At 41.0% G+C, this 16,374-nt stretch overlaps 1 protein-coding gene across 4 annotated transcripts in view; it reads left to right on the top strand.

Moving 5' to 3' along the window:
- The window catches only part of ppp2r5cb (protein phosphatase 2, regulatory subunit B', gamma b), a 28,491-nt gene extending 18,353 nt beyond the window's left edge, over window positions 1-10,138 (top strand). For 2 of the 4 annotated variants that reach the window (XM_034161738.1, XM_034161740.1), the window contains 11 exons: window positions 1,940-2,050; window positions 2,140-2,232; window positions 2,314-2,444; window positions 2,536-2,595; window positions 3,243-3,351; window positions 3,435-3,488; window positions 4,223-4,393; window positions 6,871-6,998; window positions 7,079-7,180; window positions 7,296-7,368; window positions 9,454-10,138. In XM_034161738.1, coding sequence (XP_034017629.1) covers window positions 1,940-2,050; window positions 2,140-2,232; window positions 2,314-2,444; window positions 2,536-2,595; window positions 3,243-3,351; window positions 3,435-3,488; window positions 4,223-4,393; window positions 6,871-6,998; window positions 7,079-7,180; window positions 7,296-7,368; window positions 9,454-9,588 — 1,167 coding nt within the window. In that variant the 3' untranslated portion in view covers window positions 9,589-10,138. Of the gene's footprint in view, window positions 1-1,939; window positions 2,051-2,139; window positions 2,233-2,313; window positions 2,445-2,535; window positions 2,596-3,242; window positions 3,352-3,434; window positions 3,489-4,222; window positions 4,394-6,870; window positions 6,999-7,078; window positions 7,181-7,295; window positions 7,369-7,447; window positions 7,565-9,453 lie in introns of all 4 variants that reach the window. The other 2 variants (XM_034161737.1, XM_034161739.1) reach the window with 2 other exon arrangements.
- The last annotated feature ends 6,236 nt before the right edge of the window (window positions 10,139-16,374 follow it).

Genomic DNA, 16,374 nt, shown 5'->3' with positions numbered 1-16,374 from the left:
CTGTGCCACATTCTCCTTGCACATCTAATGACGGGCATCCAGCATCAGACTTGTGCCAAATTGATCAGCATACGGTTACAAGAAAAAAGGAAGAAGCCTGGTGGGGCAGAACAGTGAACAGTGGATACGAAGATCCCAGTTTGACTCCGACTGGGGACTTTCTCTGCTTCCATCTCCTAGTCTAATGATATACAGATTGGGTATAAAGTAGAGCCCGACCGATATATTGGCCGGACGAAATTATCAGCCGATATAAGCCCTTTTCATAGTACTTGCCATCAGCCGAAATTTTGCCGATAGAACACCGATAATTTCTCATAAACAGAACAGTTACTGAAATAATGTTTGTCGGCAATGTAAAATGTCCTTGCACCGTTTGTCCAGTAGATGGAGCTCTGACTCCATTCAACTGAGAGCTGCTTACACCCGCTTAAATGTGTTCATCACCGGCCCCCGTAGTTCGGCGTCACACTGCACTGATCGGCTGACAAAAGCATACAAGTAAGTTTATAAGGATCTATATCCTTATCCTGAACCTATATCTAAGTTGCAGCAACAAGAGGTACAAGATCAGATGTATTTCACAACTCTTTTTAAGGATATGTATTTGCTAATTTCATTGCATTTGATTGCATGCAAAATTCATCTCTGTTATAAAGTTAACCAATATGAGGACAAAGCTTCAGCTTTTAGCTCATACCTTTTTTGTTAAGGGTCCAAAAAAGAACATTTTATTAATTTAAAATAAATAAATATCGGCTGATTTATCGACTATCGTCAAATCAGCCGATTTATTGCTTATCTGCATTTTTTTTCATCCAAATATCGTTATCGGCATCGGCCTCAAAAAATCCATATCAGTCGGGCTCTAGTATAAAGTCAGTGTGAATGTGACAGTGATGCAGGAGCTCGGAAACGCACTCCCACCGACCATTTCTCCCAAAGAGAAAAGACCAGGAAAATAAATTGAAACTGGTGTTTACGTGCTTAGTAGATACCACATACTTGGCCTTGAAGAAAGGGACTAATGGAATAACCACTGTCTTCTTATCCTGATGTTTGACAAACACTGTGCTAAAGCTCGAACAGCGTGGCATCAAACATGCCTCGGATAAAAAAAAAAAGGGCTGGTGTGGGAAAATCGCATGTACGGTAACCCTTAACATGAGAAAACGTCGCCACTCTTTGATGATGAAAGCTGCCAGGGAGACATCAAAGAGTCCTTGCCTTTAAGGGGGCAGGCGAAAAGGTCTGCCAGGAAGAAGAGTATATTTTCATGCTGATTTGGCAGCTCTGTTGCATTTTCCGCTGCGCTGCTCAAATAGAACCACGACAAGGAGGATGAGGGGTAAATTTGCACCTTGATAGTCTGCAGTTTACTGCGTGGCATGAGTGAGGGGCTTTAAGATCAAAGATGTTTTAATTTGGCTTGGCAATGGCAACTTGCCACATCCAGGCCTGAACCTTTGGTGTTAGAATAAACACAGATACAGCAGGAGTGGATCAACAGACCCAGAACTGGAGCAGTAGGCACGTCAGATGATTTGGGCTCAGTGATCATATATGGAGCAATAATCTTCAGGGCAACAGCGCTCAGTTGGCACTTGAGAAGGAAAAAAAAAAAAAAAAAGAAACAGATGAAAAATAATTATCTAATTTAATTGCTTACCAGAGATTTTATTGGTAATATGTGTTTGGTTTATGAGATACGCCTCCCAGAGTTCAAAGTGATGTTCATGTGAGTTTCCCATGACTTACCGAGCCACAAAAAAATAAAAACTGAGTGGTCTGAAACCATTAAGTAAAAAGAAAAAAAAAAATCAAGTAATTCAATTTTGCCTCCATCTGTTATTATTCTGTTCTTGTTGACTATAATGTTACTAATCTTAGATTTAGAGTCTGTTTCTTTGTTGTTGACCTTTTGACTTCTGTCCTACAGTTTGCCGTGAACATGTTTAGGACGTTGCCGCCGTCATCCAACCCAACAGGTGCCGAGTTTGACCCAGAGGAAGATGAGCCCACGCTAGAGGCTGCGTGGCCACATTTACAGGTGCACGTCGACAAGCGGCTGCATTCGCCATAAAACGCTGAGCACCCCCTATCTTTGATTCCAAACACCCTCTGCTTTTCTTTCTACAGCTCGTCTATGAATTCTTCCTTCGTTTTTTAGAGTCGCCCGACTTTCAACCAAACATTGCCAAAAAATATATTGACCAGAGGTTTGTAATGCAGGTGAGTACATTTTATTTTAGTTTATTTTAGTGGTCAGTTGAAACTGTTTTTAATTTGTGTTGCACTTTTTTTTCTGCACAGCTCTTAGAACTGTTTGATAGTGAAGACCCCAGGGAAAGAGACTTTTTAAAGACCACTTTGCATCGCATCTACGGCAAGTTCCTGGGTCTGCGAGCGTACATTAGGAAACAGATTAATAACATATTTTATAGGTGAGTGGGTAGACTGCAGGAGAGACAGCAGGGAATTCATTTTGCTTGATGGTGCAGCCTCTAATTGATCATTTCACTGCTGTTTTTTCAGGTTCATTTATGAGACTGAACATCATAATGGAATAGCAGAATTACTGGAAATTTTAGGCAGGTAAGTGTCACGAAGCAGCTGTTTGTATTGTATCTGACAAAGAAGTTGTTTCTTGTCAAGTCAGAAGCCAATTTTTTTTTTTGTTTATGGATTTTCTTATTTAAAGCCTTTGTTACCAAAACTAGTGCAGGTCTTGGAAGTGGTTCATTCCATGTGTGCGTCTGTTGCTCCATATGGTTGATGTGTACATGATAGCGTGAAAAAGACTTGGTGTATCAAGGTGAAAGTTGCCATACATGGTCACCTCTTGAAGACCTCAGACAGGTTTGTTGTTGGGAGTGTTTTGATTTAAATTGTGGCCACCAGTGGCCCAAGTCTGTGAAATGCATAAAGCTACAAGGACTTAATGGATCATGATGAGACTTGCTACTTCTGTAGACTATACCTTGTTAAGGTCTTGCACAAGTTTGAGGTTGGGCTTGACATCGCACGATCGTTGCATAGAAAAGTTTAGTTTCAATAATAATGTAATAATACACACTTGTTTGCAGATCTCCAGGCTTCTTGTACTCATCCAGATATCTTTTGGTTCCAACATTCAAGTTTTCTGCAGATAGACTATTTTTTTCTTTAGAATTTTCCTTTCAGCTTTTTGTGCAGCTCTTAACACACATTTCCCTCGTGGTTGTGTCTTACTCTTCTTGCAGCATTATCAATGGGTTTGCGTTACCGTTAAAAGAAGAGCACAAGATATTCCTGCTGAAGGTTCTGCTCCCTTTACACAAAGTCAAGTCTCTCAGTGTTTATCACCCGCAGGTGACCGTTTTATCCGTCATATCTTTGTGAAAACGTTGCATTTGTAAGACCTGAGTACATTACGTTGTGTCTTTGTCTGTTAGCTGGCCTACTGTGTGGTACAGTTTCTAGAGAAGGATAGCACCCTCACAGAACCGGTACGTGCTGAATACTTAACATCTAATCTAGTGTTTGAGTTAATCTGTCTGCTCAAGCTCTGTAATGTCTGTCAAAAATAAAATAACAAAAGTTTTGATTTGATTTTGACCAAAATTGGTAGAAAGTTTTAAGCTCAAACAACATCAAAGGGATGTGGTTTTGAGGGGGAAAAAAGGTTAAGTCAATCTCAACATTGTTGCCCAAGAGTGTTTAATTCCAAACTACGTATTTGGAGTTTATACGGATTTGAGGAGGTGGTCGTGTTAATGATTAGATATAGATTGTCTCAAGGTAATGTCAAATACAACACTATTACAATGTTTTGTCCCAGACCTCAAGAGTTTGGAAGTGTAGTTGTTGCTTTTTAATCTGTAGGTTATTGTAAAAATAAGAATTTAATTGTCTTAATATTCCTACAAAAATTTCCGTTTTTGTTACACAGGTCAGTTACCAAGTTATGAGCTTTATTTTCAAAAATTAAACTTAATTTTTTTCTTTAGGTTTCCTATTTGGTACATGACAACTCAAAAATACTGTCTGTTTGTCAAACAAAATGATTAAAGACAACAACAACAAAACCTGATTAATTCCAGTTCATTTATCTAAAAGTTGCTTAGTTGATAAAATTGGTCTATAACCACATACCAGTCTTTTACTGTTCAGATGACTTCTTTTGCGTTAGTATGTGCTCACAGCATTCTTATTCCTATGATGTGTGCGCATGTGCGTGCAGACTGTGATGGCGTTGTTGAAGTATTGGCCAAAGACTCACAGTCCAAAGGAGGTGATGTTCCTCAATGAGCTGGAGGAGATCCTGGACGTCATCGAACCCTCCGAGTTTGTCAAAGTCATGGAGCCCCTCTTCAGACAACTGGCCAAGTGTGTGTCCAGCCCACACTTTCAGGTTTGACATTCACTCCTGTGCATGAGCATTTTCTGACAACTGAAGCCGTTTTCACCCGTTTGCACAACTTGCTGCTGAACAAATGAAACATTGACGTTACAGTGTGACATTTTTCAAACAGACTCCTGGAGCCAAAGCAACATTCATCATTGTCTGACTGTAATGTTTGCGCATCAGCTTGAGTCCTTTTAAATGTTATTTTGGATTGAATTAATCAAGCCTTGCAGTCATATTGTTTGCACAAAAACCATATTAGCTCAAATTTAGTTAAGAATGTAGTTTCCCGTCTCGGGATGGGAGCTATGTTTAGATGGGTCAGAATAAACAGAATGATTAAGAATCAGAAGACAGACGTCTCCAAACTCCTCAGTATGGACCTGCTTAAAATTTCACTGGATGGCTAGCGTGGTGTAATCCACTAGTAATCTGTTAGAGAATATTTGCGTTGCCCTCTAAAGGTGTAATTTCCTGCTCATGGACATGGTTTACACAGTGACCTAAGAGATGATTCTCATGTTTAAGTGCCCTCAGAGTGTTTACAGATTTTCCCGTGGAGGGACGAGGGAAGAAATAAACGTTATCGCAGGAGATTTTTAAGACACTTTCATTGGCTGGGGTGTAAAAATGGAACAGAGTTGTTCTGTAAAGTACTTGAACAGTCAGCCCATTGCAGACTCTTATCCACATGATTTTGTTCTGAGGTAGATGTGTGTTGGGGGGTGGGCTAAAGGGCACAGAGTGAGCGTGTGTTTGTCTGCATCTCTCCTGCTGCAGTTTGAGCTCCACAAATGGAATAATTCCAGGTCGCGTTGGGCAATTAAAGGAAAGTGTATTACAGTAAAAAACAAAAAAAACAGTAAGCTTTGGACATTTGTGCTCTATGGACAGATTGAACGGCCCATTATGCTGTGTACATAATTGTGAGAATAACAGCGATGCCTGCAGCTTTTGGCGTGCATGACCAAGCGTTTGAGCCACTGGAGAGGGAACGGGAGAGAGAGAGGAATCAATGTGTAACTGTGAAAGCGAACATGTATCACCCTTTAAAACTGAGGAAATTGACAAACAAGATAAACAAACGGAGGATAACAAAGTAAAGACCCAAATGCTTTCACTATGTGAACAGATTGCTAAACATTTCTGCAATAAAGCAGCTTGCAAGGAGAAATACACTCCCATCCTGACCTTTCACAATAAAAGTACTGGATATGCAATGCTGTGTCGATATATTACTAATAGCATTTATTTGTGTAGCTCTAAACATTATATATAAGGTGCTTAATGAAATATAATCCAATGAATGTTTTAACTTCCTCTAATTTCTTTGGGTTTCAGTCATTATGTGGATACTCTTCAAAATTGCAGCATTATTAATTTCAATTTCAATTTATTTTCATTTATATAGCGTCAAATCACAACAGAGTTGCCTCAAAGCGCGTCACACAGGTAAGGTCTAACCTTACCAACCCCCAGAGCAACAGTGGTAAGGAAAAACTCTGAGGAAGAAACCTCAAGCAGACCAGACTCAAAGGAGTGACCCTCTGCTTGGGCCATGCTACAAACATAAATTACAGAACAGTTCATGGAAGAATATACAAGAAATGCTATTGGTGCACAGGACAGGAGGGTCGCCAACACAAATACAACTCCCATCTCTGGATGGAGCTGCACCTTAAACAGAGAAAAAAAACAGAATCAGGCATCAGAAAGACAAAAAATACTGTATAATTTGCCAGCATTAAACAACAAGAAAAACAGAAGAAATACTAAGGTGATCGCCGGCCACTAGCCCTAAACTTCACTAAAAGACCCAGAATTTAGGTAAAGTTGAGGCCGCAGCCCGCTCCAATTACTAATAAATGAATTAAAAGAGTAAAAAGCGTAAAACAAAACTGTACCAGTATGCTAGCCATATGAAAGGGAAAATAAGTGCATCTTAAGTCTGGACTTGAAAATCTCCACAGAATCTGACTGTTTTATTGACGCAGGGAGATCATTCCAGAGAACAGGGGCACGATAAGAGAAAGCTCTGTGACCCACAGACTTCTTATTCACCTTAGGGACACAAAGTAGTCCTGCACCCTGAGAACGTAAAGCCCGGGGCGGTACGTAAGGTTTAATTAGGTCAGCTAGGTAGGGAGGTGCCAGTCCATGAATAATTTTATAGGTTAGTAGCAGAATGTATGAAATTATACATTCTGCTAAATATGGTCGGTATGATTAAAAAATAATGACATTTTTGCCATATCGGCAAGCTCTAATTCTTGTCAGGTTTACGACACGTGGGTACGCTGGTGAACGAAATTACGCGGGGCAGCAGATTTTTATTAAAGATTTTTATTTAAAGTTTTTATTACACATATGGAAACAAAACATGTAGATTCCTGAATAAATATGATTCCGTTCCGACTGGATTACGTACCAATTGGAACTCTTCATGTAAATGTCAGCACTCTTACATATCGGTGTGTTGTTAGGTGGCGGAGCGAGCGCTGTACTACTGGAACAACGAGTACATCATGAGCCTGATCAGCGACAACGCCGCCAAGATCCTGCCTATCATGTTCCCAGCACTCTACCGAAACTCCAAGACACACTGGAACAAGTGAGTCACCACATGAGCTCACCTTAGTGTCTCTGCGACGGCCTGTTTAAGTTGACGGTTAATCTGTGTGCGTTTTGTAGGACCATCCACGGGTTGATTTATAATGCTCTGAAACTCTTCATGGAGATGAACCAGAAGCTGTTTGACGACTGCACGCAGCAGTTCAGGGCAGAGAAAAGCAAGTAAGCCACAGTTCTATGGATGCGAACATCTTGTTTTAAATGTGTGTGTGTGTGTGTGTTTCTTCTGAACATTCATTTATTGTGAGGTTTGTCATGGTTTTATCTGGTGTTTCAGAGAGAGAGCCAAATGGAAAGAGAGAGAAGAAGCCTGGCTCAAGATCGAGAATCTGGCAAAGTCCAACCCACAGGTGAGCAAAACGCTTTTGGCCCTATCGCTAGCTTACAGTGGACGACCACGTAACCTAGCCTCCTCTTTTCTTTGAACAGTTTGTGATGTATGTTGATTCGTTAAGTTCCGCCAGTCCCATGGACATGGAGACAGATGGGCCGCTGCTAGATGATGTTAACATGCTAAAGAAAATGGTCGAGGAAGAAGCCACACAGGTAAAAACAGAAATCGCTAGTGTAGCTGTGTGTATTTAATTTTATCAGGATTAAGTGCTTGTAGTCGGTCAGACTGTAACACGGCACAGGGAGGAAAAGTGAAAGGTCAAGTTAGTAGACTAGGACCTAGCTTAGACATGTATGCACAGCATTTAGGAGAGGATAACTAACATGACCCCAATGAACAATTTGGTATATGTGCCAAAATCTATATCCAGGACGAACAGCCCGACCATGACCACACCCGTTTAAAAAATCACCACGCCCCTTTTCGTCCCGAGTGTTACTTCAAACACACCTGTATTTTCGGGTAGCTGGGATCCGTTGCTGCAAGTACTGCAAATGCAAGGGAGGTGATTGCTGCAGAAGCCCATGAGCATAATCTTCATATTTGCAAAAATTTCCCTGATAATCTATTAAACATTTAAGATCTCTAGATACAGCTGTCTGCTAAAGAAACCAGTTTTGTTTTGTATTTCTCACTTTAAATCAATATTCCATTGATAACAGTATGATTGACAAAATTGTATTTGACAAATGTTTGTTTTCTTTCAATGTACGATAATAAGTTGACCTTATTTTAGCCATTTTCTTTTAAAATGTCAAAATAGAAATTTTACACTTTTCTATGACCTTCCCAGACATGTACAGTAAAACTCGCATGTAAAGGATTCAGGTGGACCCAGGAATTTTGTCTGTTACAATCGAAATCCACTACATGTATAAAACGGACAAAATCCGCTACATGTATGTAACGGATTAGTTACTTACCGTCAGGAGGTGCCGAATGATCTACAGAGAATCCCCAGCACCAATTAGGCTTATGAATTTCCTTTATTATTTATTATTTAGCAAGGTAGCGTAGACTCTGCTTTGTGATTGCTTTTCACAGCCCACTTTATTTTATTTTCTACCCAATGCCAAAATATGGCCATCGTGTATTGTGAAGACTTTGTCTGTCTGTGCTCAGCATAACTCGAGTCCTATTACTGCCAGGGTCTTCAAATTCACAGGGAGCATTCTTGGGACACGGACCTTGGACAGGTTCAAAGATGGCTAATGTTGACCTATTTTAAGAGGTCAAAAGGTCACATTCCATCTCCTATTTTTATGCTCATGCGGCCGAGGGTATTTTAGCATTATTTTTTTTCTCCTTTCACAGCTTCATTCCAGTCATCCTTTCTGAATGAATGAGTGCACACATACTGTGACGGTGAACTATAAAGGAAAAAAGAGTGAAAATCTATCTGTTTGGTGTCCAAGTGTGGCCAGAAGCAGTTGGTGTGCAGTCAGAAGGTCCCCGGTTCAAGGCCACCTAATAATTCATAGAAGACATAGGTGTTATTGTTAACATGAATGCATATGTCACCATTAACATACAACGGCATATGGCTGCATCTATCTGCAGTTTGGTTTTTGTTTTTTTTTTTTGTTTTAACACGGCCCATCAGTCGTAAAAACCGACATGTCTCTGTGACAATATCCATTCTAAACGCTAAACGCATGCTACATCTAACAATTCTCTCAAAATATTCTAAATTGTCATGTCATTTGGCCATAACATTAGCGTACAAACAGTTCAAAACCAAAACTTTCAGCAGACCGACTCATGGAAGCGAAGAAGAAATCTGATCTGAAACACAGTTTGACGTGAAGCATTTTTAATTATCCGCATGAATCAACTGCATTAGTTAATGCAGTTATGTGAGTTTTTCTTATTTGTGTCTTTTTTTTTTTGATATTTCATTTTTATTTGTTTTTGTTTAACATGGACGTAAGGCAGAGCACTGGTTGTGGTTTTTTTTTTTTTTTTTTTTTTTTTTTTTTGTCTGGATTTTGGATTGACCATGAATTTTGGTGTATTAATGTTGTTCTCATTGCGTTTCCAGATCCAGAACGACCAGCGCAGGGAGCGCCCCATGATGCGCAGGAAATCAGAACTCCCCAAGGACATGTCCACCGTCACAGCTTTGGAGCTGCACCGACGAGCCGAGGACATGTTGACGACGCACGACGGCCACTAAGGGGTGCCGCCGTGGATCACGTGAAACCAGCAGCGTCCACAGAGGAACCACCACAGGCCCGCGGAGGCCAGCACAACAGAACTATGGTATCTCGGTCCAGTCCGCCACAATACAGAACTGAAAAGTCCCGACTCCACCCGACACAGAAAAAATGTCCACAAGCCACACAGCGGCGTCTCATTTGGCCATTGGGACAAGTGGTGCTCGGTCCTTCTCGACTCCTCCCCTTCTTATCACCCGGTGGTTGTCCAGCAGACATGTCTGTGTTGCTGGACGGTCCTGCATGACCTCAACATGCACTGTACCCCGAAGCTCACCTGAGATGCAGGCGTGAGGTTTGCACCGAGATTGGCGTTCTGCCGCAAGTATGGCCATTGATACGGGGGAGCGGCGTGGCATTTTCCGCTGCTGGATAAGATGCAGAATTGACTGGTTGACGCAGTTAGCTAGACTGTGACGTTACGAGAGATGGTTGTTACAGTTATGCGGATTGGCCGAAAGCTAACTGGGTTGGCCAGTAAGATTGCTCGTCTTATGCAGCGCTGGAAAAGGCGACACTGATCGGCCGTCGTAGTCCACAGATGGTCTTTGCCATCTCTCCTTCCTCAATTTCTCTTTCCCGCCCTTTTAACTTGGTGTTTATTTTATTTTGGGGTGCTTTACCGCCCCCTTATGGTCATTTCTCTCAGGTGTTCTGTGTATGAGCCATCGTGGTTTTCTTCATAGATGTCAGGTGCTTGTACGAATGATGCCCCTCTAAGTGTAACCTCCACAGAGGACATCGAGGACATGTTCGCTTTCATTGAACTGATATAATCTCATTTTCTGTGTTGAATATTGTTTTCCTCATTTCATCCAAACTAGGCGGTGTAATAGGAGCTCTTTCTGATCTCTGTGAGGAGCATAAATCAGACTTTGTGTTCGTGGAACGGTTGTTTTTGGAACGTTGTCGCTTTCTGTGACGGTTCGAGTCATTTGGGACTCGACCTGTTGGCTCTGTTCCTGATTTTTCTTACATCCTGCAGGTCTTGGTTCCTGTATACAAATGTAGTTTGGTACCAATGTCACACGTTTAACCCCTTAACGCCCATCGTCGCATATATGCTACAATCTCCGACTCAAATATGCAACTTACCAAATTGACCTGTATGCCCGTTGTCGCAAATTTGCAACATACCATCATTATTATAACAGTCATTACCAGAATACCCAATATTACTATCTAGTTTTTGTGCAAAAGTGAAATTAATAATCTCAACATTATTTACCATCTACCTAAAGGCAAAAACACACACAAAACATTTTTTTATATACAGCTATATAAATTTGGGCGTTAAGGGGTTAATTTGGTTCCCTCAAACAGTCACCCTTGTGATTGTGTAGTTAATGCGGTGCGCGTCAGTGGCTCAAACAGTGAACTCGACCTGACTCGTGTTGAGTGCTGCATAGTTTCACACGTTCATTTCCAGTCATTTCAAGTGTGTGTTTTGTTTTTTGTTTTTTTAACCAATGCCATTATCAACCAGTAGATGTCACTGTGGTTCACAAGCGGAAGCTTATAAAAGGTCTAAGATCAGGTACTAGTCTCCACTTTAGTGTCACCTGTCAAGATAAATTGTGGGGACGAGTGATGGAGAGTTGTGATGACAACCAGTTTTTCTACTCTTCTTGGGCACAAACCTTTTATTTGTAATACGCGGAGATTAGTGTGTTTCATAAGTGAGTTCTGACACATGCCTTTCTTTCATAGTGCCTTTTACACTCTGGAGATTAATAGTTGCTCAACTGAGAATAGAGTAGCAGCACAAACCAAACGCAAGACCGTTTAAAATATATATATGTATAACACGGCACTCCCGCCCCACCCCAAGGAAAGATGCGCCGCCACCTTGTTGGCATTCAGTGCGTCTGAGTCGCTTGCACCGAAGCGCATACCTTGTTGTTTAAGCTACGGAGACAAATTAACAGTGAAGTCGGAGAGGAGAAGCAGAGTGGTAGCCCCGCCCACTTCCGCAACGAAGCACTTCCTGATAAAACTTGAAAGATGATGGAAACGCGAGAGAAAACAAGCGAGTATCGAGTTGAAATCCTTGATGCTGTTTGTCTGTGTGTCTGTCTGTCTGCAAGGCCGCCTGCCGATAAGAGCTAGCCTCGCTGTCCCCTTTCACAATTGTGTTCCAGCATGGCCGTATCATCGTTTGCCCTTCCCCGGACATTGATTATCCTCCCCTACCTGAGCTCCTCCCCACACCCCAGTAAAAGCCGCCAAACTTCTGGCAGTGAACATTTTTTGGGGAATTTCCGGGTTTCCGCATGTGAAGTGTATCGTCGTTTATTCTGAATGTCATTACGTTGATGTGGCACGTTTAACAATTGGCAGGCTTAAAGTTGATGTTAGCATTAGCATATACGATAGCGCTAATGGAAAAAGTTACTGTCAATTGTTGGTTCACGTTTTCTTTAAGATGTCCAGACAGTCGTCAGACACGCTGTGCCCAGTTAACGATGACGGCTATCAATAGATTGGCACACCACATTGGGAAATCCGGTTATTTCTGGAAAACCTGAATCTCTGATCTGGAAGTCTGGTTGAAAATTGCGTCTGGATGCTAGCGACTTCTTTTGCCTGCAAACTTTTTTTAACTGAATGTGCAAATTGTAAATATTTTCCTGCAATTCCATTTCTTTTTCTTCTATTTCTCTCCATCTTTGTGTTGAAGAACCGCATTTGCCAAAGACTTTAACCTGAACGTCATGCTCCGTGCTGCCGTCACAGCGACACTTCTGATCCGAGGAAAGTTGTTGGCGATGGTTGTTCTTCTTGAAATGCCTTTTAATAGTGCTTCTTTGCAGCTCTCTTCAATTTACATAGGTTTTTTCTTTTGGAAAAAAATAAGGTAATTGCAAGTGTCCTTTAGTATAAGTCTCATACTAAACGGCTTCATCTAATGTACATATATTGTACTTTTATGTTATAACTATTATTAAATGGTAGATTTCATATTTTGTACAAAATACCCATGTACAGAAAAGACTGAGGTTATTAGCAAATGCAGACAGTTGGTATGTGACGTAAACATCAACACGTGACTATTTCCATTTAAGTGTTACAGAATTTGGATAGGTTTGTTTTCCCTTTAAAAAAAAAAAAAAAAATCTGCGCATAACGAGACATCTTTCCGTTTGTTTCAGCCACCAGACGTGTTGAGATTCTACATACATGAACTTTGTGTGCTTTTAACCGAATCTCCAGTGGTGTACATCTATCTATATACAGCAAATAAAGAGAACATGTGAATTTTATATTTTCATCCTAAAAAAAAAAAAATCTGGTCTTTACTCGTTTCACTGAAGTTGTTTTCCATTTTCTGTTGGTACATCAAACATACAAAATTACTTGTAATTTGTTACACCTACAATTTATTTATTTTTTCCTCAAAGTAAATTTATAATTTAAGGTTTCAACATATTATAAATATACTGAGGAAAAAATAATTTAGGTGTAACAAGTCAAATGTTCAAATTTTTCAGTATTGGACACAAGTCTTGAAATGGGATCTTTCTAATTTTATATATTTTAAATCAAGTAGTTTGGAGTGATTCCACAATTTTTGAAGGGACTTCATCAAAATGTTGCCTTTTTGTCAGGTTATGTCGTATATCACTTTCAATATAAAACAGTTAATAACTTAGTGTAGAAAAGGAGACACATCAATTGGGAGTTTTGAAAGTTGGAATAAAAATTTAAAGAGTAATTGATCACTTTCTTGTGGCTATTGGCTTAAATAATTGTTTACTTTCTACAGTGTCTAAAAATTGAAAGGGTTTGCTTTCTTGTGTAAAATTTCTATTTTGGGGGGGGGGGGGGGCAGCCAAATGAACATGCAGTCCTTTGGCGCCACCTTGTGGGGGAAGTAGAGAAAGTGGTGTGAAGGATACCACGCCAGGTGAGTAATCGGCTTTCTGATTCCAAAAGAGTTGCACAGCGCACTTCTAGAAGTGGCTGAATGTGGTCAAACTCAGAACCTGGGGTTACAAAGGTGAGTGATCAAATTTTACTTATTTGTTTTGTTTTACATGCACTGGTGACTGTGCATTACAACCTGAACTACACTTCCCATAATGCACTTCACCCCCCATATATATTTCAGTAAGCCCGTCACACCTGGCTCTAAGGGGCCTTGCGGTGTCTCGGCAGAGGTGTGCACTCCGAGTGCGCGTTTAATTAAATGTGTGCAGAGATATTGGGACTTCACACTGTGATTATTGCACAGATCACAACAGCATTACATAAAGTGTTGTTTTCTTTTGCAGACGTTATCCTCAATCAACCATTCAGTTGGCACCCGCCCACCTTCCCGTGTCTGGCGCCCCTGCTGTGATCTGCTCCCCACAGGTTTTCCACCTGAAACACCAAACTTGCAGCAGCCAGTGTGAGAGACAAATCAATGCATCGATCGCTGATCCGTCTGAGGAGATGGATAACAGATAAAAGCGTGCATTTTTCCGCTAAATAAGGGAGATGCCGTTTGGGAACAGCCTCTTGTGGAATGAGAGGCCTAATGAGTATCTGACAAAAAAAAAAATAATTTGCTGGTAATCAACACATTGTACCCCAATTATCTGAGAGAGCATCTTCCTCCGGGCTCGGTGCGTCACTCATAATCGAAGTGCGTCACTTTTTTTTTTTAGGTGGGGGGGGGTGAGTGCCTATTGCTCTGAGATGAGGTATTTTGGGTTCATCTTTGAGTGCACAACGTGTTGCCCCCCAATCAGACTGATCTGACAGTCCTTTGACAGGCAGCTAAAATCTGCAGCATCACTGCCCCCCCCACCCCAAAATAAAGATGTTGGAACTATCACCATGGAACCAGGTCTCCAAACTTTTGGCATCGCATCCAATGTGATTTCAGGGAAAGCTTTTGACCTTGCATTACTTTGATTGGGTACATGTGTGTTTTGGTAGATTTAATTTTTTTTTATTCTCTCTTTTAAAGGGGTGGGCACTGGGTGCAAGGAAATGACTCAATTATCATGCCGCTCAGGGCGTCTTGAGAGTCACAGCTTCTCCTACGTGGTCCTACGGGTGATTATGGGCCCTTGGACATGGTCCTCAATGCTCTTGTTGCTCCCGGTGTGTACTGAGCACCTTGTATGGCAGCACCCTGACATCGGGGTGAATGTGAGGCATTATTGTAAAGCACTTTGAGCATCTGATGCAGATGGAAAAGCGCTATATAAAATGCAGCGCTTTTTCCATTTACACCATATGAATATGTGCATGAAAGAATAATTCTAGCATGACATCTTCAAGGGGAGGTTTCTAGGACATGTTCCTGGTTTCTATGACAGGTGATGCAGCTTAGTCACCATTGGATATGTTGGTGGGAGGCCTTTGAGCGAGGTTGGTGACCTTGTGGTCCACCATCGTGTTCTTGCATGGCGTAACACTGGAGGATGCACAACAATAAATTATTGCAACAGCCAGTTAATTAGGAAAATTTTGCGTGGACACACAGTCACTTATGGTGAGCAGGTCTTTTATCTCCTGGAAATTCCGTGATAAAACGATGCCTCAGAACCATCCAGGATGTTTTTTGAGAAAATCCCAATTCAGGAGATCCACAAACATGACCTTCTGATGTCGTCCTTCATTTCGTTTTATCTGATTGTACAAAGAAAGCAGGTCAGCTTAATTTAGTCAAATAAAGATGAGTATTTTTATTATATAGCACAACAGAGACCACCTACCTCAGTCAGATCCTTCAATGAATGAAGACTATATGTATTTTCTGTGGAATATTGTAGTCGTTTTGGGAGCAGAACTCTTGGGTGTGGATGTGTGCAGCTTTTTTTTTTTTTTAATTGACTGTAGTGGATGTTAATCATGTTTTGGATATAATTCACCATACCGAGTGCAACACGCCCAGATGTTTGGGTTGCAGACAGTGTGTCCCATGTTCTCTGTTTCGGCTCCTGTGTCGGCAATCAGTAATACTCATTCCTATCTCACCAGTGTGCATCTGTGTATGCATACGACAACCTGTCGCTGACAAACTGTCTCACATGTTGACGTGCCTGATGACCCCTGGATGGGTGACGGGCGACTGTTCTATTCTGTGCATATAAAGCGGTTTCCTGTAATTGCAAATGTTTATTCCTGCTGGCTCGGCCCCCTTGTGTTGCTTTTTCTGGCATGACTCCTGTGAGCTTCATAGGGCCGAGCCGCTATACAGTAGTGTTCAGAATAATAGTGACTAAAAAGATTGATCCAGGTTTTGAGTATATTTCTTATTGTTACATGGGAAACAAGGTACCAGTAGATTCAGTAGATTCTCACAAATCCAACAAGACCAAGCATTCATGATATACACACTCTTAAGGCTATGAAATTGGGCTATTAGTAAAAAAAAAAAAAGTAAAAGGGGGTGTTCACAATAATAGTGTGGCACTTCATCAATTTTGTGGAACTAACGGGTGTGAATCAGGTGTCCCCTATGTAAGGATGAAGCCAGCACCTGCTGAACATGCTTTTCTCTTTGAAAGCCTGAGGAAAATGGGACGTTCAAGACATTGTTCAGAAGAACAGTGTAATTTGATTAAAAAGTTGATTGGAGAGGGGAAAACTTATACGCAGGTGCAAAAAATTATAGGCTGTTCATCTACAATGATCTCCAATACTTTAAAATGGACAAAAAAACCAGAGACGCTTGGAAGAAAATGGAAAACAACCATCAAAATGGATAGAAGAATAACCAGAATGGCAAAGGCTCACCCATTGATCAG

This window comes from Thalassophryne amazonica, chromosome 21 (assembly GCF_902500255.1).
Source record: "Thalassophryne amazonica chromosome 21, fThaAma1.1, whole genome shotgun sequence".
Taxonomy (NCBI): Eukaryota; Metazoa; Chordata; class Actinopteri; order Batrachoidiformes; family Batrachoididae; genus Thalassophryne; species Thalassophryne amazonica.
This window is presented reverse-complemented; position numbering and strand designations above follow the sequence as displayed.